Source organism: Heloderma suspectum, chromosome 9 (genome assembly GCF_057233095.1).
Source record: "Heloderma suspectum isolate Gila_16-S chromosome 9, 16-S_ref, whole genome shotgun sequence".
In the NCBI taxonomy this organism is placed as follows: domain Eukaryota; kingdom Metazoa; phylum Chordata; class Lepidosauria; order Squamata; family Helodermatidae; genus Heloderma; species Heloderma suspectum.
In genome coordinates, this window is record NC_139466.1 from 4,287,539 (window position 1) to 4,312,296 (window position 24,758).

The 24,758-nt window shown below is 48.9% G+C and overlaps 1 protein-coding gene across 3 annotated transcripts in view; it reads left to right on the forward strand.

The window, feature by feature from the left end:
- The window catches only part of LOC146338354 (interleukin-13 receptor subunit alpha-1-like), a 51,720-nt gene extending 27,201 nt beyond the window's left edge, over positions 1-24,519 (forward strand). The window contains exons 10-11 of one of the 3 annotated variants that reach the window (XR_014784794.1): positions 17,184-17,322; positions 23,457-24,519. Coding sequence is in view for 2 of the 3 variants with exons in the window: in XM_084813569.1 (XP_084669695.1) it covers positions 23,457-23,576 (120 nt within the window). In the remaining variant the exon portion in view is untranslated. Of the gene's footprint in view, positions 1-590; positions 2,699-17,183; positions 17,323-23,456 lie in introns of those variants that run through there. The other 2 variants (XM_084813569.1, XM_084813570.1) reach the window with 2 other exon arrangements.
- The last annotated feature ends 239 nt before the right edge of the window (positions 24,520-24,758 follow it).

Genomic DNA, 24,758 nt, shown 5'->3' on the forward strand with positions numbered 1-24,758 from the left:
CTCCTGCTTCTGCAACCCCCCAGCTTTTATGGCCACAAACCCCTTTTTTACACAGTTGGTATCTTCGCTGCTGAATGAGTGATTGCCACGGCTCTGGCTGTTGGATCAGTGCCTTCGGACTGCAAACATCCAGTGCTGTAGATGGGAAACAGCGCCACTGCTCGGGTGGGAGGACTGCAGCAGGACAGGGGGCGGGGGGGAGTCAGATTACACACAGTACCTTAATAACCTACTCACGATAGCTTATTAGCCTGTTTGGCGGGGGGATCATGGACTAATTCATAAATAAGCTACTGTGAGTAGCTTATTAACCCATCATGGGCTATTGTATGTCCAAACGCAGCCAAAATAATCCATTGTTTTGAGACAGTGAGGAAGACCATTTTGGTTTATCTTTGAAAGAACTTAATCAGAGTTGTCTGTAAGGAAGAGTTATAGTACTTGAAATGTGCTGGGCAATAATAATCCTCCATGCACCTTTGAGGTCTCTCCCTTCTCGTTCCTGCATTTGGCACTTTTCCTTTCCTTCCTAAGAAAAAGCAATCATATCGTGCATTACATTGTTTCAAGACACTTTTGTTTGTCCCCAGAAACTATCCACAGAAGGGCTAATCAAGGATGAGCAAACCCATGTGTTGATATTCATAAAGCCTCCTAGGAATGAGAACTGAGGAACAAAGTTGCTCTGTTTATATCAGATGACTTCTGGATGTAAAGCAGATGCCTCAGGGACAAGGACTGGTGCTCCCAGCTGCTGGACGATCTTCTTGGAGACGCATTGTTACACACAGCATTCTTGCCCTGGCATCTGTTTGCTAAAAGTATCTTGTTGAACCAAGCAGGCCACAGAAATAATTTAAATGGCCTCTTTCACCTGATGTGTTGTCAAACCCACCCCAATTTGTCATCTGTGTTCATCCCATCAAAAATGTGAACATCAGGTCCTGTGTTAGCTTCTGTGAAGCAGCATTTGCTCTGGAGGACTACCAGTTTCTGTCATTTTTGCGACTTGAACTGCAGGAATGTTCACAACAGATCTGGCAAGGCTTGGCTTTCCATCTAGTCCTTCTTAAACCATGTTCTAGGGGGATTCTCCAAGATCAGCCAGAAACTGCTTAAGCCTCTTTTGAGTGCCTAAGAGAAAACTGAGTTGAATGGCTAAGCTGGTGCTTGCTTGCTGTCTTTCCCAGCCCAGGGTATGATGTCTCACTCCTGGATTCTTGGCCTAACTGTCTTGTTTGTCACAAGGACGTGACTGTAGAAACCCTGGAAGGGTTTCTGCATACCCTAATCACATACCTATGACTTTAGATGTGGGAATGGCAAGTGGGAGCACTTTATTTGCTTCGTGTGTTTTTTAACAGCTGACTTGTTATTTTGTATAAAGAATGTTTTTTAATAGAAGACTATCTCTTTTGGTTTTTTGGTGTCCTTTCCACTCTTGCATTTAAAATGGCCCAGATTCCTTTCTCCCCGCTGGTTTGTGGGCTTTTACTTTTATTGACTCTTTACTGATGTTTAGCTGGCGTTTACAAACTCTGCTTCAAAGGCCAACGCTATGGGCTTCTGAATCATTAGATTCATCCTCAGAGTACTTCACCGAAGCCTTCAGAGTAACTGTGCACAAGAGGAGGCGTAGTTATGCAGATGGTGCAGAGTCTGTCCACACACACACACACACACACACACACACCAAAAGGCAAGGCGAGGACACTGTTTATATTTGCCTGTAGGTCAGGGGCTGGCACGTTGTGACCCCCCAGGTGTTTTGGCCTATAACTCCCATCGGACCTAGCCAGCATATGCAATGGTGGGGATGATGGGAGTTGTAGACCAAAACCTTGGGCTGGGGGAACAGGTTGGTGGTAAAGTGTACCAGGCTACATGGCTTTCCCATGCCACAATCCCAGGCGCAAAGGACAGCTAAACATCAGACTAATGACTTTAAATAACTCTGGGTCAGTTGGTCGTGGTCCCATGTTTTTCTCAGGACGGATGTGGAAGTATGTGTGCCAAATGCCACACTGGCCACAGTCGAATCAGGCGTGATTTCTTTCATCTGTCTGCTAAGCCAGTTCATCTCCCTGATTTTTCATCCTGTTCCAGTCTAGCAAATATGGTAACAGGGCAGCCAGCTGCACCCTGGCACGATTTGGGGCAGTGAGATAAACTCTCGATCCCCAGTCGACAGATACATTTGATCTTTTGCCAGTATCCTGTGATCCCTCAGAGATGGTCATGCCTTGCCATGAGAGTGGGAGTATTTCACTGCGGTTTACATTTTCAGATGTGCTGGTCTTAATTTAAAAAATGTTAACCATATGTAGTGTTTCAAAGAGGGCCGGACCGGGGGAGCAGATAACAAACACCAACAACCCAGAGTCACTAAAAAACCAAAATCTAGCATGCAACTTGAACACTTGTATACGGTATTGTGAGTAGTGGTTTGCCTTCATCAGTTACACTTACTGTCCCTGTGTAAAAGAACCATTATATTTAATGAACTCACAACCATTGGCAAAGTAACAGAATGGGACACATCACTTTTCTTATCATGCTTTCCTTTCCTTATAATGTAGAGCAGGGGTCTCAGCATGGTGTCCGTGGCCACCGTGGCACCTGTAGGGACCTCCAGTGGAGCCCACAAAGCTCTCCTCTCCCTGCTCCCTTCAGAAGAAATGTTTAAATAAAACCCTTTTTCTGCATTGCTGTGGTGACAGAAGGGACAGAAAAGCAAGGGCAACAATTGCTCTATCAGTCCAAAATGACCAGTTGCTCCATATCAGAAATGAGAAAACAGCTAAGCAAATGTGGAAGGCTCTGCAGATGGTGCACCAGCCTACCTGCGCATTGCCTTTTCCTTGTGTGTTGTGTCGTTTTTAGATTGTAAGCCTGTGAGCAGGGACTGTCTTCTTTGTTCATTGATTGTAAGCTGCACCGGGAGCCTTTTTTGGCTGAGGAGTGGGATAAAAATACAATAAATAAAAAAAATAAAATGAGGCTCGAGAAAGGAGCCAGCTTGCCAGACCATATAAATGCGGTCTTGCAAGTTGTTGAGGAGCTGTGGGCAGTTGGCTCAGAGACCCCAGCGGAGGATGTCGTGGCCATCATCTTGTGCAGCCTAGATGGTTCCTATGAACCCCTCATAACAGCCTTGGAAGCACCCCCAAAAGCAGAGCTAAAAGCGGACTGCGTAAAGGCCGGGCTGATTAGCGAGTGGAATCGCAGGATGGAAAACATGGCCAACGCCTCATGCAAGAGGACAGAGGCTAGGCCAGGGACAAAGGCCAGGAGGGAATCGGGACAAGCCCTGAAGGCAAAGGCAAGAGAATGCTACAAATAAGCCAAGACACATTTCAAGAGAGACTGTCCCAAAAATGGCTGCAAGGGGGAGCCCAAGAGCAACCGAGGGCAAGGCAGAGTCTGCTGCGAGGGGCCCATGCCGGCCGGTCTGTTTACCTCGGACTAACCAGAGCTCAGAGGCACAACCTAGTTTGCGTGCTGTTGGGTGCTGGACTCAGGAGCTAGCAGCCACATGGCTAGCCAGAGGGAGTTCTTCCAGGAACTGGATCACCAAAAGCAGGGTTATGTTTACCTGGGTAATGGGAAACGGATAAAAGCAGCAGGAATAGGAGAAGGCACCATAGACTGTATTGCACCACTGCATGGTGAGACAAAGCTAACAGACGTCTTGTTTGTGCCAGACCTAGAGAGGAACGTGCTCTCAGCAAGAAAGCTTACAGGAGACGGATTTATCCTACTTTTCAAAGGGGATGAATGCCAAATCTCTGGAGAAGGAAGGTTGTAGGGCAATGCCAGGGTAAGAAACTCTATGTATGAGATTGCTGGCAGCAGAGAAGAGGGCAGACCACACACCCCATGACAGTTGCATCCACCTCTGGCACAGACGCATGGGGCACAGAAACATGGAGGCAGTGAAGGAGTTGGTGACCAAGGAACTCACTGCAGACTTACAGATCCCAGCATGCAGGTCAAGGATGAGCTATGTGTGCTGCATCAAGACCAAGCCCACGCGAGCCCCACTGCCCAAGGAAAGCGGTAGCATAGCTAAAGAACCACTGGAGTTCATCCACTCTGACCTCTGTGGACCGATGGAGGCGATAACCCCTGGAGGGGGTAAGTACTTCCTCACCTTCATTGATGATTATTCCAGATTCACAACAGTGTACATCCTCAAGTGTAAGGATCAAGTACTGAGCAAGCTTGAAGGAGTTTGTTGCAGCAACCAAGAACAAATTCCGCAAGACATTGGGTGCCATTTGTACCAACAATGGAGGAGAGTACATCAGAAGAGAGATGGAAGCATACCTCCGGGTCCGAGGCATCGCGCACCAAGACGGTCAGCTATTTGCCGGAACAGAATGGCGTGGCTGAGAGGCGCAACAGATCACTCCTACACAAGCTGGCTGACAGAGCCATGAAAGGGGTCCTGGAAGGATACAGTCCCCACCATAAAGGCTACAGAATTCTTATTCCCCAAGACTGCAGCAGCATAGTCAGCCAAAGTGTGCAGTTTGATGAGACTGCAAGACCCGGGACTATGGAGCTGATAGAGGTGAATCTGAGCACACCTGAGAGTGGAGGAGGGGAGCCCACAGTGCCCGAGGAAGATGAGAGGGCAGCCGGCACACCTAATCCCGACAGTGGGGCTGGTGACACCAGGGAGCCCAAGCTGAACGCAGCAGAGCAGCAGGAACCCAGGAGGTCGGAGAGGGCCACCAAAGGCATGCCGCCAGCCAGGTACAGGAACTATTACTTTGCAGGCAGAGCACAGCAGATCCAAGAGCCAGCGAGTTGGGAGGACATTGCCTCCTTGCCCAACGACGAGGCAGACAGGTGGAAGAAGGCAGCACAGGAAGAGATGGACTCATTACACCAAAAGGGGACCTGGACCCTGACTGAACTTCCCCCCGGTTGCAAGGCAATCGGCTGCAAGTGGACCTTCAAAGTGAAGTGCAATGCAGACGGCGAAGTAGGACACTACAAACCCAGGTTAGTAGCGAAGGGGTACTCTCAAAAGTATGGGGAGGACTACGATGAAACGTTTGCCCCCGGTGGTAAAGCACACCACCGTTAGAGCAATGCTGAGCGTAGCAGCCAGCAGGGAGGTGCAAGTTAGGCATCTAGACATTAAAACAGCATCCCAGTATGGTGAAATAGAGGAAGACCTGCACATGATGCAACCGCCAGGGTTTGTAGAACCAGAAGGAGCAAGGAAAGTGTGCAAACTGCACAAAACTATGGACTTAAGCATATGGATTATGGACTTAAGCAGGCCGCCAGGGCCTGGAACAAGAAAATTAATGGAGTCCTAGTAAATCTGGGCTTCACCAAGGGGAAAGCAGACTCCTGCCTCTATACCAGACAGAAAGGGGACAGGTGGGCATACATACTGGTGTATGTGGACAATTTGATCCTGTGCTATGAGAGAAAAGCAAAGGCACAGAAATTATGCTTAGACTGAAGCAGAACTTTGAAATCAAGGACCTGGGTCCAGTAGCACACTATTTGAGTATACAGGTCGAGAAGGGGGACGATAGGAGCTTCCTCCTTAGTCAAAGACAGAAGGTCAAGGAGATGCTGCTGGAGTTCGGAATGGCAGAAGCGAAGGGAGTCAAGACTCCCATGACCAGAGATCACTTCAAAGGGCGAGGTGATGACATCCCATTACCAGATAATCAGCAGTATTGAAGGGCCATTGGTAAGCTGCTATTCATCGCGACAGTTACCAGACCAGACATAGCTGCAGCCATGGGCATCCTGAGCAGGAAAGCGGCCAAGCCGTCTCAACACGACTGGAACAGAGCGAAGCGCATGATGCGCTACTTGGAAGGTACCGCACATGCAAAGCTCAAACTGCCCAGCAGCACGCACGCAGGGCTGATCAGGTTTGTGGATGCAGACTGGGCGGGCAATGAGTCAGACCACAAGTCCACATCAGGAAACCTGTTCACATACAACAGTGGGACTATCAGTTGGGCCAGTAAGAAGCAGGCAGCTGTGGCCATGTCTTCCACAGAAGCAGAGTACATGACAGCAGCCAGTGCAGGTCAGGAAGTGATTTGGCTCAGACGATCATTCACTGACATGGAACTGGAGAACTCACAAGCCACAGTGCTATATTCAGGGGTGCCTGAAGCTGGCATCGAGCGAGAAACTCAGTCCACGGATGAAGCACGTTGACGTGAGGCATCACCTGATAAGAGGCTTAGTAGAGCAAGAGGTGATTGAACTGAAGCATCGCCCGACTGAAGAAATGGTGGCAGATGTGCTGACAAAGCCTCTGCCAGGGGAACTGCACCATCGCCACCCGATGGGCATGGGATTAGCGCAGTGACCCATTGCCCTCGAGAAGGGGTGTTAGAGGGACTCAGGCCATGAGTCACTCAACCTGAACTTGAAGGGTTAATACGTACCTGAGTCAGGTGGGAGAGGATCTCTGAGGAGTCGTTCTGCCATTTCCTTGTCTCCTCCCCTTACTCTCCTATTCTCCCTACTTCCTCCTGCAAGGGATGCTGACCATGAGGCTGACCCTGCCAACTTACCTCAAGATGTAAGCTTGTTATAGCTCAAGAGTTGTCTACATCCGTGGCTACTGACGGGGGCTGATTCGGACCTCAGATTTTACTGGCATATATTTTCCCATAGAACAGAAAGTATTTTCATTTTGGAAATGGGGGAGGAGGGGAGAGAAGCATTCAACAACTAAGACAGTGGAAGGCAGCAAAATAAAATTCATCCATAAATAGAACTGCTAGCATTTTGGAGGGTGTTGCAAGGGCATAATGCCAGCATACTCACAGATAGGGATGTCAGAGAATTCCGCCACGGATCTCGGGGAGGCCGAATGCCAGCGCATTCGGCCCCCCGAAATCGGTGGCGGAACGGTTCCCCCCACCCCCGGGATGGGACTTGACTTGGGAGGATCTTCCTGGCGGCGGCGGTGCGGCGGCGGTGCGGCGACGGCTGGTCTTCCACCCGGCTGCCACCGCTGCCATTTCCAGTAAAAAACAAAACAAAAAAACGTGATAGGCTACGTAAAGATTTACGTAGCCTATCACGGCTAGATTTTTAAAAAACACCGTGATAGGCTACGTAAATGTTTACGTAGCCTATCACGGCTGATGTAAAAGAAAAAACGTGCGTAGGCAAATGGCGGCACCCATGGGCGCCGCCATTTGCATTCCTTATTTTGGCACGTCTTAGTCTACGTAAACATTTACGTAGACTAAGACGGCGAAAATAAGGGGAACGCAAATAGCGTAGCGTCTACGCTATTTGCGTTCCCCTTATTTTCGCCGTCTTAGTCTACGTAAATGTTTACGTAGACTAAGACGTGCCAAAATAAGGAATGCAAATGGCGGCGCCCCATGGGCGCCGCCATTTGCATACGCACATTTGTTTTTTTTCTTTTAAATCAGCCGTGATAGGCTACGTAAATGTTTACGTAAATCCGCCGCCATTTGCGTCCCTGCTAGCTAGCGGCCGGATGTCCGGCCGCTGGCGGAGCCGGCCGGCAGCTCCGCAGAATCCCTTCGGAGCGGAGCCGGCCAGCCAGGATTCGGGGGGGAGGGACGGAGCACCTCCCCCCCCGGCCAGAATTTCGGGGGGAGGAACAGAGCGCCTCCCCACCACCACAAATGTCACTTTTCAAAAAGGTAAGTGACTTTCGTACATCCCTACTCACAGATGTCAGCAAACAGAATTCTCAACAAAGAGACATCTCTGCAGACCTCTTCCTATTTTGTCAGTTTTGGAGTGCCATAAACTGCTCTTCCAGACAGCAATGTTATGTTGCGTTTTGTTCAGGGAGGCATCAGAAGGCAGAGACATTGTAAAACCTGCCTGACTAGCAAAAGGTTAAAGGAGAGAGTAACTGCAACTTTATACTTGCCTAGTAGGGATAGGCAAGAAATTTGTTTGGTTCATACTTCAGTGAGAACTTACCAAATTCACACTTCCCGAACCTAAACACAAATCGGAATGTGCACCCACAAAAATAGATAAGACTTTGAAAGAGTGTTAAAGAATGCAGCTATTTTGAAACAATGTGCACAAAAACGCTGTATTTAATGGAAAACGTCCCTTGCAAAAATTGGTGCTTGAAAAAATACATTCAAAAATGCATGTGCATGAAAATACGTGTGAATTTTCATGCAAATTATTTAAAAATCCATAATCTGATATGGAAAGGAGATGGAATGAATTTAAAAGTGGAAAAACTTTAGCGAGCTTGCGCTTGACAGATTCATACACCCTTGTCTTCTCTGAAATAAGTCCCACTGAGTTCAATGGGGCTTACTTCCTAGGTAAGCGTGTATAAGACTGCAACCTAAGTTACTAAGGGCTGAACCCTAGGCATTTCTAGACAGAAAGAAGTCCTACCACTCCTAGGATTCCCCAGCCATGTCTGAAGGAGGTGGCACAATCAAGACTGTAAGATGCAGGAGAGACACATGAAACCGCTTCTCTGGTGTGTTGCTGCAGGCAGCTCAATGCTCTCTCCTTGTCACAAAACTCTGCTTAAGCAGCTACGTTGGGCCAGATGAAAACTTGCTTATCCGGATTCTGCCCCAATCATTTTTTGACGCACAAAAGAAAAGCTTTTATTTTTGAAAGCCATGGATGTCCACTCTGAGAGGACTGGCATCACCTGCTTTCTGGCCTCCAGACAGGAAGCAAAAGGAAGAGCGCTTGACAAACAGCTGGCCTCTCCGGGGGGTTGTGACATGTCTCGTTTGCCAGCCTTTGACTCGCCCCCCCCACACACACACTGCAACTGGCGTGCATCAGATACTAGCATCCAGCAGGCAAGCAGTGTGGACTAGCTGCAGAAAGGCGCGCTTCCTGTTTGCGACCCCTGTGACTCACACCAGGGGGCGGGGGCCTACACAGGACAGCCATTCGGAACATTCTAGCGCTAAACAGAGCTTTCGGCGGGAGCCCTGCCCACCTCTTCTGCACGCGCTCCAGATGTGGCTCCCACCTGCGTCTCTGTTTCCATCCTCTGCGATAACTAGCGGCATTTGGAATGTTCTCTTGCCTCGTAGCTAGAAAAATAAATAAAAATCTCCAAGGATCTTTCTCTCCCCCCCGGGATGCTGAACAGAGCTCCATACTTGGTTTCCTTCTCTCTTACTTTCCTGTTTCCTCTGAGTTGTCCTTTTCTTCCTGTCCCTGAGGGGCATGCGGCCCCCAAGCCCTTCTTCAGAAAGAGTACCCACTGTGGTGGGAGAGTGCCGTTGACCAACAGACACTCCAGCTGCCCTCTCTGCTCAGAGCGGCACACAGGGTGGACTTCATTCAGACCCAAAGGCTCATATTCATCTTTTCCTTCGAAGAGACCATTCTAGAACAAGTACCGCCAACCCACTTGCGCCAAACACCCTGACCAAAACTAATGGGCCTTTGACTCCTACAGAGGAGCCCAACCCCGGGCTCCCTCTCACCAGAGCAGACTCGGAGTCCATTACTACACACAAATGGGCACTTTCTGTTATCTCCCTAGGCTATGCCACCAAATTTGAAGATTCTCCCCCAACAGGGATCTTCCTCTCTACTTGCCCGACTCGGGGTCTAAGAGAAGCAATCGCTACCCTCTTGAGCAAGGGTGCAATAGTAAGACTCCCCTGCTCAAAGGACTACCAGGTTCTTCTCCAGGTACTTTACAGTCCCCTCAAAGGATGGGAGTCTTCGCCCTACATTGGACCTTCATGATTTAAACTGGTACATCCACCCCCAAAAGTTCAGGATAACTACACTCACCGCCATTCTTCCTCTCCTCCATCAAGGAGCCTGGTTTGCAACAAGAGATCTTCACAATGCTTACTTCCACATGACTATTCACCCTGCTTCTTGCCCTTTCCTCACATTTGGGCAACAAACTTCCAGTTCAAGGTTCTCCATTCCAGCTTAGCCCCTGCACCAAGAGTCTTCATCTAACTCAAGTTATTGGACTACCAACTTTCCTTTCTCAACCTACCAGCGCTTTGGAAGTCAACCTCCATTCCCTAGATGTCAGAAGGACACTTTTGTTCTACAGCCATAGAACACCATCATTCAGAAAACCTACTCGCCTACTGTTGGTTGCTTTGCAAGACACAGCATCTTGATCTTTGCACAGGAGAAGCTGCTGCTTGCTTGGGGTGACACATAGGACAATGCATGCAGCTGACCCAGGTGACAGGTGTTCGATGACCTGTTGGAGTAGAAAAGTTACACCATAACATGGCAGGAAACATAGGCACAAGTACCGGTATAAAAATACTTCCCTAAAAGAACCCCCACCCCCTCGGATTACTGAATACATTAAGGACATTTGCAGTTTGTCTAATTTAGAACATTGTGGCACCTCCACCCGCTCGGGAATGAGCCAATAGGTTCTACCACCCACCCCCGCCTCCCCCACTTTGGGTGGCTCATTTGGGTAAAAGATCCACGCTTTCTGTCAGGGGTAGTACATATACACTTAAAGGGCATCTGTTGGCTGTTCAATTTAAATTCTGCTTGGCCAAACACTTTGGACCACCCTTCAGGTTGTGGGCAGATGTTACCCATTTGATGTGTTGTTTTAGTAGTCCATTGTATTCCTCCACTAGTCCAGAGGCTCAAGTAAAATCCAAAATCCACTCAGCCACAACTTGCCATCACGCCTTTGCCATCAACTCCAAAAGGCCACATCATCAGGTACAGGTACATGCAGTTCAAAAGGCAGCCTTGGGTAATCCAAGGCACCGGTCTTAATTTGCCCTACATGGATGGCGGGATTCCACTCCTATCTTGCATCCTGACAAGTCAGGGTACAGCTTGAGAGGCTGCAGGATCGGGGTCTCACCTCTACTCCAATCATAAACTGACTCTGGTGGTGCTGTTGGAGTTTCCCTCCACCCCTTCACTGTGGGCTTGTGCTTGTCCAAGCCACACTTCTTCTGAAGTTCAGACAATACAGAAGTGGGTTTCCCATCAATTTCATTCCACAACAATCCATCCTTAATCAATGCCAAAAATGTGTTTCTTCGTGATACCTTTCGCTTGTTTTTCTCCTTTTCCCCTTGTTTGGCAGCTTGTTCCTGGGCTTGCCCTTCTTCGATGTCACCCACCTATCTGATGTCACCTAACTGTCCTTGGGCAGGTTCCAGCAAGGCTCCCTTCAAGTGTGGTGGTCCACTAGACATGAGTCTGGACATCATGCTGATTGTAAAAGCCTCTTGATCTGGCCCCTGGAAGTTGCCAGAGTAAACTTCAGCCTGAGTTGCCATGTGCTGCAATAACTGCCCAGTCTGTCCTACATCACGCCATGGCTGGACTGTTCCCTCATCCCAATTCTTGGCATCACGGTACTGAGCTCACACAGCAATTAAAATCCAGTCCAGTCCATCAATGTCAGCATAATCTACCAAGCACCTCACAAATTCTGATTAAGCACTGGGTTATTACACAGAGTTCCCATCTTCTGCAACTCTGCTGGGCTAAGGAATACACCATGTGCTTCCTAATCCCACAAACGGGTAAGCCAAGTGCATACAGTTTCTTTATGCAACTGATGACTTTGCTTAACTAACTCCTGCAATTCAGCATGAGAAAAATCCGGCACAGTGCATGTATCTTGGGGATTTTGTGCTTCAGAGGAGCCCTTTGTTTTTTTAATCAGTGGGCACACCTGTGTAGCTGACTCTTAAGGCATGCCCTCATCCTCCCCCATGGTCCACTCTTCTTCTCAGGGGACGACTCTCAGACATTCCCATTCCACTTCTCAGGGTCCCAACTGGGCTTGATAATGAGTGCCCGATTTTGGCTTGACTTAAGTGCTGTGCCTGGGCACAACAGTTCATCTTGGCGTTTCTTAGCGCTAGGCTCTCTGCTTTGGTTTCAGCTTCCTGACCTTCCCTTTCAGCAATCTACAGTGCCTCTTGTAACACTGTGTTGCATTCTTTAACTGCCCACATCTCATCTTTCAAAGCTTGGATGTTATTTTCCTGATTCTGGTTGACATTCCACAGATCTCTTAAAGCTGTTAAGAAGATCCAGCCCACCCCGCAGCCTCAGATATTTCCCCTTTGTCTATTCCAAGCTCTTACGTGCATTGCACCAAAATGGCAGGGGTGAGTCCTTTGTTCCACAAATCTGCTTTCCAAACAGTAGGGGGGGACAACCCTACTTAACGGTTGTGCCACTTTACCCCAGAAGGATGGCTCCAGGCATCCGGGAATCCGACTGGCCCTAGCCCCACAGTTTTCTTTGCCCACATCTGGACTGGTCAGACTGGTACCCTGCTCGCTGCGCCAAATGTCTTAAACCTGGGGCTTGATCCAGCCAGAACCCACACTAACCAGATTCAAAGGTACCAATATGAGTCAAGTCCACTTGTGTGAAAGAATTACATTGTTTATTGATGGGAAATGGATGCAGGTAATAAAAGCAAGGAAAGGCTTACACAGGCCCCTCAATTGGTAGTTCACAGTCCAATTGGTGTTGTTCTGGTTCCCTCGGAACAAGAGGCCTCGTCCCAGGGCTCTTTTCCTGAGCAGGTGGTGTATGCCTCCTCTCAGGTGAGAACAGGTAGCAGGTCGATCTGCCCAGGATTTTTTAAGGCTTGTCTCAATGAGTTAAAGATTGTCACAAGACACACACACACACACACACACACCTCCCTCCCTTCTCCAAGGAGGAGAAGCGGGAGGGCTTTCTTTTTTGGCAGGAAGGACAGTTTCTCATAGTGATGAAATTAGCATTCTTATCAACAAGAAAAATACAAACTGTACTACTGCGCATTATCTAACTTCGATGTTAGTAGCAAGAAATAGTGAATACAGCTATGAGAACCAACTCTAACTTCATAATAGTTGCCAACTGCTCTACCAAAGAAATATACATATGCTACTAGACCTGACTACTCGCAATTCTTCTGCAACCAAATCCAATACAATATCTCCCTCCTTTGGTAAGTCTCTTGCTTGTCATTCAGCCATATGTGTGAGTCACGGAGACCACAAAGAAGGAGAATTACAGGTTGCTTACCTGTAGCTGTGGTTCTTTGAGTGGTCATCTGTGAACTCACACAGCCCACCCTCTTCCCTGCTTCGATGCCTTGCCTTCTTTGTTCCTCCACTGCAGCAGACCTGGAACTGAGAGGCAGGCAGGGGCCATGCCCAGAGCAGGTGCCATGGAGGTGGGAGGAGCTCCTGCCCAACACCGTAGCTCTAGAATGTTCCAAATGACTGTTCTGCACAGGCAGATAACCCTCCCCTCATATGTGTGAGTTCACAGGTGACCACTCCAAGAACCACAGTTACAAATAAGCAAACTGTCCTTAACCTGGCTTCTCTTTCCCCCTCTGTTGAGATTTTCTTTCTAAGCTCCCCAGAGCAAGGCCCTGTCTTTGTGGCATATATTGCTCTGTACAGTGCTAAAGACTGCAACAGTAGTCACGTCAATAAACAAGCTCTCCAGCTCCTTTGGCATGACTGGGATTGTGAGCATTCCCACACCACTTGTTTGTGCTTGGCTATATGTACTGGCTTGGAAACATGGAAATAGGGGTTGGAGGCCCATAAAGGGGGGGGGAGTACTCATGTGTGTGCTCTACAGAAATGGAGGGTTTGGAAAGCAGGTAGGGAGGGGGAAAGGTATGAGAGGTGCTCTTCTGTGTATCTCCTTTGGAATCGCATTGCTTGGCCATAGTGCAGCCGTACTGTCTAGCGTGGAAAGAGAAGAGCCGTGGGGACAAGACGGCAATCTTCAAATGCTAGGAGAGCTGTCACATGGAAGAGGGCAAAGACTTTGTCTGCCAGTGCCACAAGGGCATGACTAGACTTACTGGGCTTAAGTTACAGGAAAGTAGATGTTAGTTGAACCTTAGGAGAAATGGCTTAACAGTAAGAGCAGTTTGACCATGGAATAAATTGCTGGAGGGCGGCGGGGGGGGGTGCTCTCCCTGGAGGTCATCAAGGAGAAAGTGGATAGGGAGACATTTTCTCCCTCTCTCATAATACTAGAACCCAATATGGTCATCCCATGAAGCTTGTGGGAGATTCAGGACAGATCAAAGGAAGGACTTCTTCACACAGCGCAGAGTCAAGCTATGGAATTCGCTGGCATGAGATGTAGTGATGGGCATCACTTTAGATGGCTTTACAAGGGGACTGGACAAATTTATGGAGGAGAAGGCTATCAATCACTATGAGTCCCGATGGCTCTAGGCTCCCTCCAGTATCAGAGGCAGGATGCCTCTGTACACCGGTTGCTGGGAACTTGGGTGGGAGGGTGCTGTTGCACTCATGTCCTGCTTGTGGGTTTCCCGTGGGCAGCTGGTTGGCCACTGTGGAACAGAATGGTGGACTTGATGGACCCTTAGTTTGATCCTGCAGGGCTCTTCTTATGTTCTAAGAAGCTGGAGGGCCACCTGTCAGGGATGCTGTGGTTGTATCCTGCATTGCAGAGCCTGCACTGAGCAGGGGGGTTGGACTAGATGACCTGCAAGGTACCTTCCAAGCCTTCTGTAAAATAAAGTACTTCTTTACACAACATGTAATTAATGAATTCTCCCCTCCCATGTGTTGCAACACAGATGCACTCCAAATCTTCCGTTGCTTGGCAATTAAACTTAGAAAGAAAATGTATTCCATTGGTTTGAGGTGGTCTGCGGCAGGTTGCAAATTAACTGAATAATTTATTTTATTTGAGATGATTTGGATGAGAAAATACTTGGCTGGCTGTGCCTCCTGTAAAATTTAAATAAAGCCTAGCAATAATATCTACATTTGCATATATAGATTTGAATTAGCACATGCAGATTTTATACAGATTTGTAACTTATGGGCCTGGGCCCTGCAACTTTTAAGTGCCTAGCAATGACCCTGACTTATAGCGTGACAAATCCCAACACCTGCCCCACCCCCCAGATCACTGGAAATCCTGCTCAGCCCCTCTCCAGCCCCATGGACTTCCTAGATTTCACTTGGCAGGCCCACACAGTTTGAACTTACCCTTCCACCAGAAGGACCAGAAACTTCACTTAAAAATAATGACAATAATGGATGTGGAATTTATAAGATGCAGAATGCCATTGAGAAGCACAGCCCTGGGTATCACCACTTATTTCAATATAACAGTTTGCCCAGGCGCCCAGGATTTAATGCTGGGGGACTGGGCACACAGCAGCAGGACTGCTTGGGAGCTGCTTTAACTTTAAAAAATGGAGTAAAAGGCGTTTCTGAAAATGCAGCTTTTCAGGACAGAAGCAGTTGGATGGTTGCAGATTGGAGATGATGCCATGTGATGTGAACAACCTCAAAGTGCTCCAGCTCTGCACCAGGTTGACTGTGAAGATGGCCCCCATGCTTTGTCTCTCCCTGAGAGAGCTGTCAGTATTCCTTCCGGCAGTGGGGTGGCAAGGAGATCGAAGTGGGGCTCACTAGCGAGGACCAGATGCTGCTGCTTCTACAGCTATGATCCAAAGCCGACACGCCAGGGGCACAGCGTTCAGGAAGGGCACAAACATGGCGGGAAGATGCTCTAGCATCGAGAATGGCTGTTCATGGTGAAACACAATGTCGACCAGCCTGCTCTCAGAGCCATCCCGAACACAAGCGAGTGATTCCTGCGATGGGCATTCCATCGTGAGGAGACGTACCAGAGCTATTCAAAAACTGGGCACGCTGTTTGCACACTCGACCTCCCATCTTTACGTTGGGAAGCCATTTATTTTTAATTTAGAGGAGGGTTTCCCTTCAGGGCTGGCTTCTTGCGTCTTGGGTTGATTTTACTTCTCGCCTGCCATGAGGCTTCTTTGCATATTTGCAGTTTCAATTGCTTTGGTGATGCTAGACCTCGCGTTGTGCACATGCCCTAAAGGGGCCCCCTTCCGACAGCCCACTCCGCCTTTGCTGAAAGAGCTGCGCTGGCTGCCCATCAGCTTCCGGGCCAAGTTCGAGGTCTTGTTAACACATAAAACCCGGTGAGACCAGGTTACCTTAGGGACTGCCTCACCCCTCATGCCCCTGCCCGATCGATGTGCTCATCCTTCTGAGGGTGCCATGTTCTCCGGACAGTCACCTCAGGAGCTCTTGCAGCAGAGCGTTAGTGCTGCAGCGCCCACCCTCTGGAACTAGGACACTAGGCAGGCCCCACTGACACTCGGGGGTCTTCTTGAAACTCCACTCTTCATGCAGGCTTCCTCTGAAGTGTGACCCAGCCAGCTGTGGTCTGCAGCACACAGTAGAGTGTGCAGGCTTTATTGCCGATTTGGATTGTATTGTTTTTATTGTTACATTTAATGTAATTTTTATGTCATTGTAGTTTATGTTCACTGCTTTGATACCTTTATGGAAAATGGTATATACATTTGATGATGATGATGATTAATCTCCTTTATTAAAGCCAACATTTCCTGCCTTGGCTCAAACCAAAGATCTCTTTAAAGGCACCATCCTTATGCCTGCCAGCGTCTTGGAGGTTGCAGGGCCTACTCTACCATGGGTAGTCTGCTAACGGCTGGTTGCATAGGACTGTGTCTAAATAACTGGCTCCATGGCAGAGTTTCCCAAATTTCTGATAACTAAGGAGAGGCAGTCTTCCCCCCCCCCAATTAAAACTCCACCCTAAAAAAAGGTTATTAACTGCTCTGTAGTATTTATTTATTTATTTAAGCATTAGCTGCCTTGGGCCTGGACACAAAAAGTAGGATAGAGATAGGTTAAGAAAACAAAAGAAACTTCCAGTGGTGAATTCTGTTGTGGTGAACCAGATTTCTTTGCCCTGGCAAGACTAAAAGGTGGCAGCTGTATGTGATCCTGCCCAGACACATCCGTACATGGACCTGCCTGCATTTGGGCACCACCTTGTACAGCTGCCGCCTTTCACCTGCAGATTAGCCCATCACAGACTATAAGCGCCACAGCCAAAGCGCACACCTGTTCGTTCTGCGGCTCCTCTGCTCGCACAGTGCAGTTGAGAACACTTCTGTTCAGAGGCCTGGGAATCTAGAAATAAGGGTCTGGATACCTAGTCCTAGGTGGGGGGGAGGGGGGGACAAACTACTCTGTCTTTAGTTCAGGGCCTTCTGAAATCCTGGCCTGGATCAAAGAATCACAGGCCCCATAAATCCTGTGACACCTTGAACATTAAGGGCACTTAATTCCCATGGGCTTTTTATCTCCCACCAGGAAGTTTATTCAGGCCTGAGGAATTGCCCTTGAGTTCAACGAACGCCTCATCAAGGAGGATCAAGCTGAATGCCACGAAGAGCTCAAGTCCAGCTTCAGGGACAGGGTGAAAGGACACTCAGACATCATTAACAAACCGGTAGGAAGCAGTCAGGCTGCTCTGAAAGCAAACGTGCGCAGAGTGTCTCCAAACGTTGCTAAGCAAGGCATCAAGGCACTTGACCATTGATTTTTTGTTCTGTACTAAGGCGTCTGCTATGCCCTCAGTCTCCATGGCACGGAACAGAGCTACATACGTGCTGTGGACAAGTCCCTGCTCCAAGGAGCTTCCAGTCTAAAACAGACAATGGGGAAACAGCGGAGGGAAGGAAGGAAGCATGAGGGCAGATGCCATTGCGCGTGCGAACAAATCTTGATTCGAGCTGGACACGAGGATTAAGAGCTGCCTTCCCCAAGCTGGTGCCTTCCAGATGTTTTGGACAACCCAGCATTCCTGGCCATTGGCCATCCTGGCCAGTCCTGATGGGAGCTGGAAGTCCAAAACTTCTGGAAGGTGCCAGGCTGGGGAAGGCTTGGATTTTATCTAACTGTGTAGCAAAAGCCAAGCAGCTGCAGGGCCGACTCTGGGCCTGAGGGGAAGCAAGGGGCTCTCCAGGCAAGCAGCGGGGCGTGTTGGCAGCACTCCGGGCAGCACCAGGCAGCTGGCTCCAGCCCCTGTTTTAATTTCCCTCAGTGCTGCAGAGTAGTCCCACATCAGGGGCAGTGTGGGAATTACAGTGTCCACTGGACCCGCCACCTGGCACTGCCCGGGAAGGAAGGAAGGAAGGAAGGAAGGAAGGAAGGGAGGGGGTCCCCTGGCAGGTGTCAGGAGCGGTGTAGTGGAGCCAGGGCTCACAGGGATGCGGCACCAGAACTATTTTATGAGCAGGGTTGCTGATGCATCTGCCGCCCCCCTCAGAATTCCCCTGTTCTGTCTGAGCTTAGCTGCAAGTCTCAGTAGCTGGCGGTGGGGATGAAGTTTTCTAGCAACAATATGTTGCTCCCTGTTGTAATGCAAAGTGTTTTGTGGCGGTCTGCTAGAATGGGTTTGTTGAAATGGATCAACACAGCTGCCTGCAATTTGGGGCTTTCCCCAAGGGCATAGCTATAGGAATGGTCATGACAAGCACCTCTACTTCAAAATGTACCACTACACCACTGTTGTAGTCTAACACATCTGGAGGGCACCAGGTTGGGAAAGGCTGCTGTCAATTATGACAGTTTAACCCCCCCCCAGCCTGTGGTTGCCCTATTGCTTTTACTAGGAGGGTGCTGTTGCACTCATGCCCTGCTTGTTGGCTCCTGTGTGAACAGAGTGCTGGACTAGACGGACCCTTGATCTGATCCAGCAGGGCTCCTCTTATGTCCTCAGTAAGGCTGAGCCAAAAAGCCTCTCACTCAATTTCACTGCTCTACTTGCAAATGGCATAAAGGGCGGGGGGGGGCACTTTCATGATTTGGGGGGTGAAGAAGGGGGCTGTACAGACCTTGCCAAGAAATACTCCCCTCTGCAGCTGGTAGTCACTGTTTTTATTTCCCGCTAGTCTCTGTGGAGAACGCCACGTCATCACGTAGTGTTCTTCTTGGGGGGAGAGAGCCTGTTTGCAGGGGGAGGGATGACATTCGCCAGCTGCCGAGAGGAATGCCGCTGCCACTGCCGCTGCTGCAGAAACGGCGGCGGTGAAAAGGGGTGAGCTCAGGGGAGAGTTTCAGAGCAGCTTTCACACCCCACACCTCCCACCACCAAACGGGGAGCTGAAAGTTCTTACTGGACAACTTTTGGCTCACCTGCAGTTCTGTTGTGCTGCGCTCCTGCGTTGTTTGACAGCCGCGAGTTTGCAGCCCTTAAAGACAGCCCTCCAAGGGAGAGAACTGGTGGCGACGTGGAACTGGCTGGAGGGCAGAATTGGGAGCGGCAGCAGGCAGGTGAATTCAGCCTCTGCCCGTTCCAGACTGTGCACCTGCTTCTGGCCCAGGTGACTGACAGCCAGCCCTCTGCCCCCGGTGCTGGGACCTGCCTGAAGCCTGGCCCTTGCTGCCGTCGGTCTGTCTGTCTGTCTGTCTGTCTCATAGCCCACCTTTCTGCACAGAGCCTTCAAGGAAGCTTACAAACAAAATCAAAACAACTGTTTCCCCCTCTGCGTTGCAAGGCTTTGCCGAGGGAGGCCTCCAGACCCCCAGTCCCTTCCCGTCTTGTCCCCAGAGACGCTCCATGGCAATACACCCACTTCCCTCCCAGCTACCTGCTGGTTGACTTGCATACAGGTGACTGGAGTCGCTTCTGTTAATATTCTGACGGGGAAAACGGAGCCCCAGCCTGTTCCCTGAGTAAAGGGGCCATCAGAGGTCGCCTGGAACAGGCTGCCATTGCTGCTCTCCAGCCCGTTACCCAGCCCTCTTTCTGTCCTGGGAAGATACAGGCGCCCTAATCTGGCCTGTCCCAAGAGTTACATAATTTAGGAGGATGTCAGAGAGTTGGGTGCCAAGAAGACCTACAGAGATAATTCTAACACTGAAAAATAACAAGAGACTGAAAGAGTTAACTATGTTCGTGCAAATGTCCCACTCCAATTAGCGGTCTTAAAACAGAGCCGGTTGTGATGGGAGTGCACAGGGCATGTTCCATTATATACAGATTCTATGCAAGATCCCAAGGAAACTTTTTAAACATTTTCAAATCAAGCATGCTTCTAGTCCTCCTGGATGTGAGAAGGTGTTTGGAAACGTGTGGGCAGCTTAAACCTCCAAACCAAAAGGACCTAACATTGTTGCTTCCAGCATTCACAGGCCTAGAATTCTGCATTCCATCTTTGATTGACCTTCCACTACAGCTTCCAGCCCTCCCCAATCCCCTAATATCTTCCTTTCCTCTCCCCGGCATTTCTATACTTTCTGTAACCTCAGTCCGTCCCAAAATTAAAATCTCTATATTCCATTGAAGCCCAAATTTTGCATTTGTAATAATTTAATTAATAATTTAAATAATCCTAATAATTTAGGAGATCTCTGCAGAGTTCCAGCTTTGAACCACACTTGCAAAACAGGAACTGGAGATGCACATTCTTGGAAGAGCTGGAGCTATTTGTGGTTCTAGGACACAGTTGTTTTTTTAAAAACAAAAAGCTACACTGGGGATTACCATGCAGAAATGAGTACGAGGAGTCTTGTGGCTCCTTAAAGCCTTAACAAATTCATTCTGGCATAAGCCTCTGTGGATTTCGTCATTCTGTCCATTTCATCAGATGCATACAGAAAACAAGGCTGAAGGCTGAAAGATCCAAACCCTTTCAGTGGGTGTTTGTTTCCCCCGAAGTTACTCAAAGATCTACTGCAGATGTGTCGGACTGGTGGGAGTGTAGCCTAACACAGGGACCATGTTTGGGAAGGCTGCTATATTTTGTTTAATAAACCAGAAAACTAAAGAATCTCACCAAGATGTCTGATGAATGAAAGAGTGTTCAAAGGAAATGCTCTGGATATCGATGGCACACAAGATTATTACACAGGCAATGGAAAAGTTCTTTTCAGGAATGAATCTGAGCGTGTGGAGATCTCCAGCAGCTCCGATTCAGAATGGGAACGGCCAGAACAGGGGGAGGCTCCCTCCCTAGTGAGCTCAGACTTGGCAAGGCCTTCTTCCCAAGACCTTGGCGCACAGATGGCTCAGCCTGAACCCCCCCCCTTTCCCCCTCCATGAGAACCCAGGTTTCAGGGAGGAGGAGAGTGCAGGGCTTGACTTGAGGGATGCTAGGGTCCGTCGCAGAGCGAAGCTGGAAAGGTCAGAGCCAGAGCTCAGACGCTCCTTGGCTATGTGGGAAAGCCTACACAGGAGGGGGCAACTGTAAGGGAGGGGCATCCCCCCTCAGCTAGTCTGGCCAAGAGGTCCTTGTTCAGACTGCTGGCAACTTCTCTGACTTCCACTTCGGCTCCTCTATTGATAGTCGTAATTGTGTGGAGTAGCAGTTTCCATTGTAGTCTGAGAGTTTCCTAGAATTTGCATTTCTAAGGAGGCTGGTCATCAGCTAATAAAGTAGTGAGCCTGAAGCCTGGTATCCTGGAGTGTGTCGATTGCGAAGGGGGAGGAGGAAGGAATGGGACAGTTCCCCTGCTTTAAAAAACAATTTCTCAGTTTTTTATCAGTTAGTAAAGGATTTGAGTCATCTGCCACACACATACAGAGAGGAAATACTTTTATTTCTGCCAAAATGGGCAGACTTGGTTCACCCATTCTTCCCCATCATTTTTTGTTAAACCAAGAAGGCTCTTGGTTTGCACGAAAGAACTCTTTCTGACTTCTGTGCTTCACATATCTGCCTTCTACAAATGCGAAGATGGCAGTTTGCCAGGATTTGGCTAATATTGGGGAGAACCAGGTGGTGGAACTTATGGATTTCATGGAGGGCCCTTTTGTTTCTCATGCCATGAAAGTTAAGTAGGAAATATCATCAGCAAACAAAAATGCATGGAGGGAGAGTTCTTCTTATCTGTTGCTGCAGTGGGAGAGGAGCTGCTGCAGGCACGGACTCTGAGCCTTTGGAAATTGGCCCAAATTAAGACCCCAAATCAGCCTTCCCCAACCCGGCTGGGGGCGATGGATGTTGTAGCCAAAACATCTGAAGGGCACCAGGTTGGAGACGCCTGCTCCAGTTTAAGGAGAGGATACTGTCAGGGTTGCCCCTGAGCATACAGAGTGTCAGAGTGGTTCAGATTCTGAGGAAGAGCTGCTGCGTGTGGGGGAGGAACTTTCCCAGGCTTCGGAGGCACAGCTGCATGGAGAGCCCTCCCGCCCTTCACACATCCCTGAGAGTGACAGTGGACAGGGGGAGGCGACAGAAGAACAACCTGAACTTTTATACACAGACGCAGGCAAGCGGGAAGTCGCACAGGCTGAACTTGGGCGCTCTGCCCGATTGGCTTGGCGTCAACAGCTGCGCCCGGACGTGTCACAGGAGAGGGGGAGATCTTCCCCTCCCACCCCTTAAGTTAAGAGAGCTTGCCGCCTTGTTTCCCAAACAGAGATAAACTTTTGCAGTTTCCCTTTGAACTCCCTGAAGGCTGTTTCATTTGTAGTCTCTAACAATGTGCATCTGGTAAATGGAAATAAAGCCTTGGAAATGCAGCCTCTGGTCTGAGTGTTGATTTGGCTCTTGGACTTCTCAGCCGGGCAAAAAGAGAACCCTGACAGGATATTTCCCCTTTGCCATCCCGTGCCATTCCCCCCTGTAGCTGTACCAATGGATTCCACACTCTGTGGAACATACGGAACTGCCTTCTACTGAGCCAGACCCTTGGTCTAGCCCAGCATTGTCGACACTGACTGGCAGCAATGGCTGTCCAAGGTTTAAAGGAGTTTTCCCTGCCATACCTGAGAATGCCAGGGAGTGAACGTGGGACTTTCGCCATGCAAAGCAGGTGCTCTACCACTCCTTAGGGGAGCGTCTCGAGGGGCTATTCATTGAGTGTGGCTGTCAGTATTGGCTCTGTGTTTGTTCTGGTTTTGTTTTCCCCGTGCAAATCTCTGAGCTTTCAACCAAGAACCCAGCGTGCCAAGCCTTGGTAAGCAGCTCCAAAGGGGTTCCCGGACACTGAGGACACCTCTGCAGATATGCTCTAGCTTGTCATGAACCTGTGAGATATGGAAAGCTAGGCAGAATAAGGACACTGGGCACAATCCGATGGGGAGTCCTCCTGTGCAGGGCTCCTCGAAATAAAAGGGATCTGGGCCACCATTTCCAGGGTAAGCAGTTGGTTAAAGAGCTGGGAAGAAGGACGGTCTCAGTAAGCCTGAGCTGAGGCTTCAGCACCAATGTCTGCCCCAAATTTGTCCTCTCCCAAAGAGCTGGAGGCAGAATCCAGCAGCACCCTGAAGATAAGCATTAGGAGACTCCTCCACGCTGAAAGAGGAGTGGAACAAGCTCAGCAGCGTAGCGAGGGGATTTCCGTTGCTGGAGGCTTGTGTGGAAACAAATAATGCGCCAAGAGTTTGACTAGATGGCATGCTGAGTTTCTTCTCATCTATTCTCAAAGCTACGTAGTAGACATTTCAGAGTACAATCATTGCTGAATAACCTCTTTCCCGTTCTCTTTTTGTGTTTTCTTAACGCTGCCTTTGCAATATCAGCTTTGAAGACAAGGCTGGGTAATGCCATGCTACGTTTCCCTTTTGTGTTGTCGAAATAATTTTGCTGCTGCAAGAAGTAGAGAAGGTTTTGCTAACTCGGCTTTTGTTTTTAGATGTACCCAGAAGACACAATCCATTCCTCGTCAGTGTACAACACCTTGCATGTGTTCTGTGCTATAAGTGGAACTTCAGGGGATGGCTATGGCACGCTTAGATCTTCATCTGAATTCTGAAAGAGAGCTAGGAGCAACTCGACATTTTACAGACTTTTCTCAGGAATACTCAGAACGTTGCCTGAGAGGCATTAACTCCAAAGGCGTGACCGGAATATGCTCAATGTTTTTCAAAGCGGAATCAACAGGCTTCCAAACAGGGTACTTGCTTAATTGACAGACCAACCAGGAAAGTTCCTCCCTATGTTCTTTTTGTATCTTTTTTTCATTGTTAAATATATACAAGACACCAAAAGCATTCATCAAACTGCATTGTACAGAAGAATGAACTTGAAAATGGTACTGTGTAAAGTTGTACAATGGGATATAATAAAACGCAAGGCTGTTTTGTAAATTAGCTGGTGTGTGTATGGGTGGACGTGTGACACAAAATGCAGAAGCCAGAATGTATAGGCTGTGTACCAAATATAGATGAAATATGTATCTCCAACCCCTTTTTACAGGTTTGCCTATATTTACTCCTTTGGCATAGTTTGCTTACTGGCCGTAGGGGAGAGTCAAAGAACTAGGCAGTGTGTGCACTGAACCTCAACTCTGACTGCTGGAGGTCCTGTTGGGATTCCCGGCCACCTTTGGCCGTGTTACTCTTTTCTTTGGTCTGTCTGCCACGAGACGGACAGGAAACGTTGGTTTCCTTACCTTTAGTTTGTTTTAGTCTTGGAGAGACTACAAGAGTTTTGTCATTGTAGTGACAGTGTAGTGTAGTGGTGAGAGTGACGGACTGGGAGCCGGGAGATCCGGGATCTAGTCCCCACTCGGCCATGGAAGCTCACTGGGTGACTTTGGGCCAGTCACAGACTCTCAGCCCAACCAAACTCACAGGGTTGTTGTTGTGAGGATAAAATGGAGAGGAGGAGGATAATGTAAGCTGCCTTGGGTTCCTTGCAAGAGGAAAAAAGGCAGGATATAAATGCAATAAATAAATAAAATAAAAATTGTCATTAGAGGTGGACTCTTTTTGGTTTCTTGCACAGGGGAGGAGGTCGTGCCTCTTCTCTCCAGCGATGCTTTACGTGGACATGGGCACTCCCTAATGAGCGCACGCAGCATTCCCTGCTGAACACGTGCACTGCGATATGAGAGGGCTCCTAGTTGTGATGGCTACATGCTGCTGCCGGGATCAGAGGCAGCATGCTGTCAATACCAGTTGCTGGGCAGGAACGGCGGGAGAGGGCTGTTGTT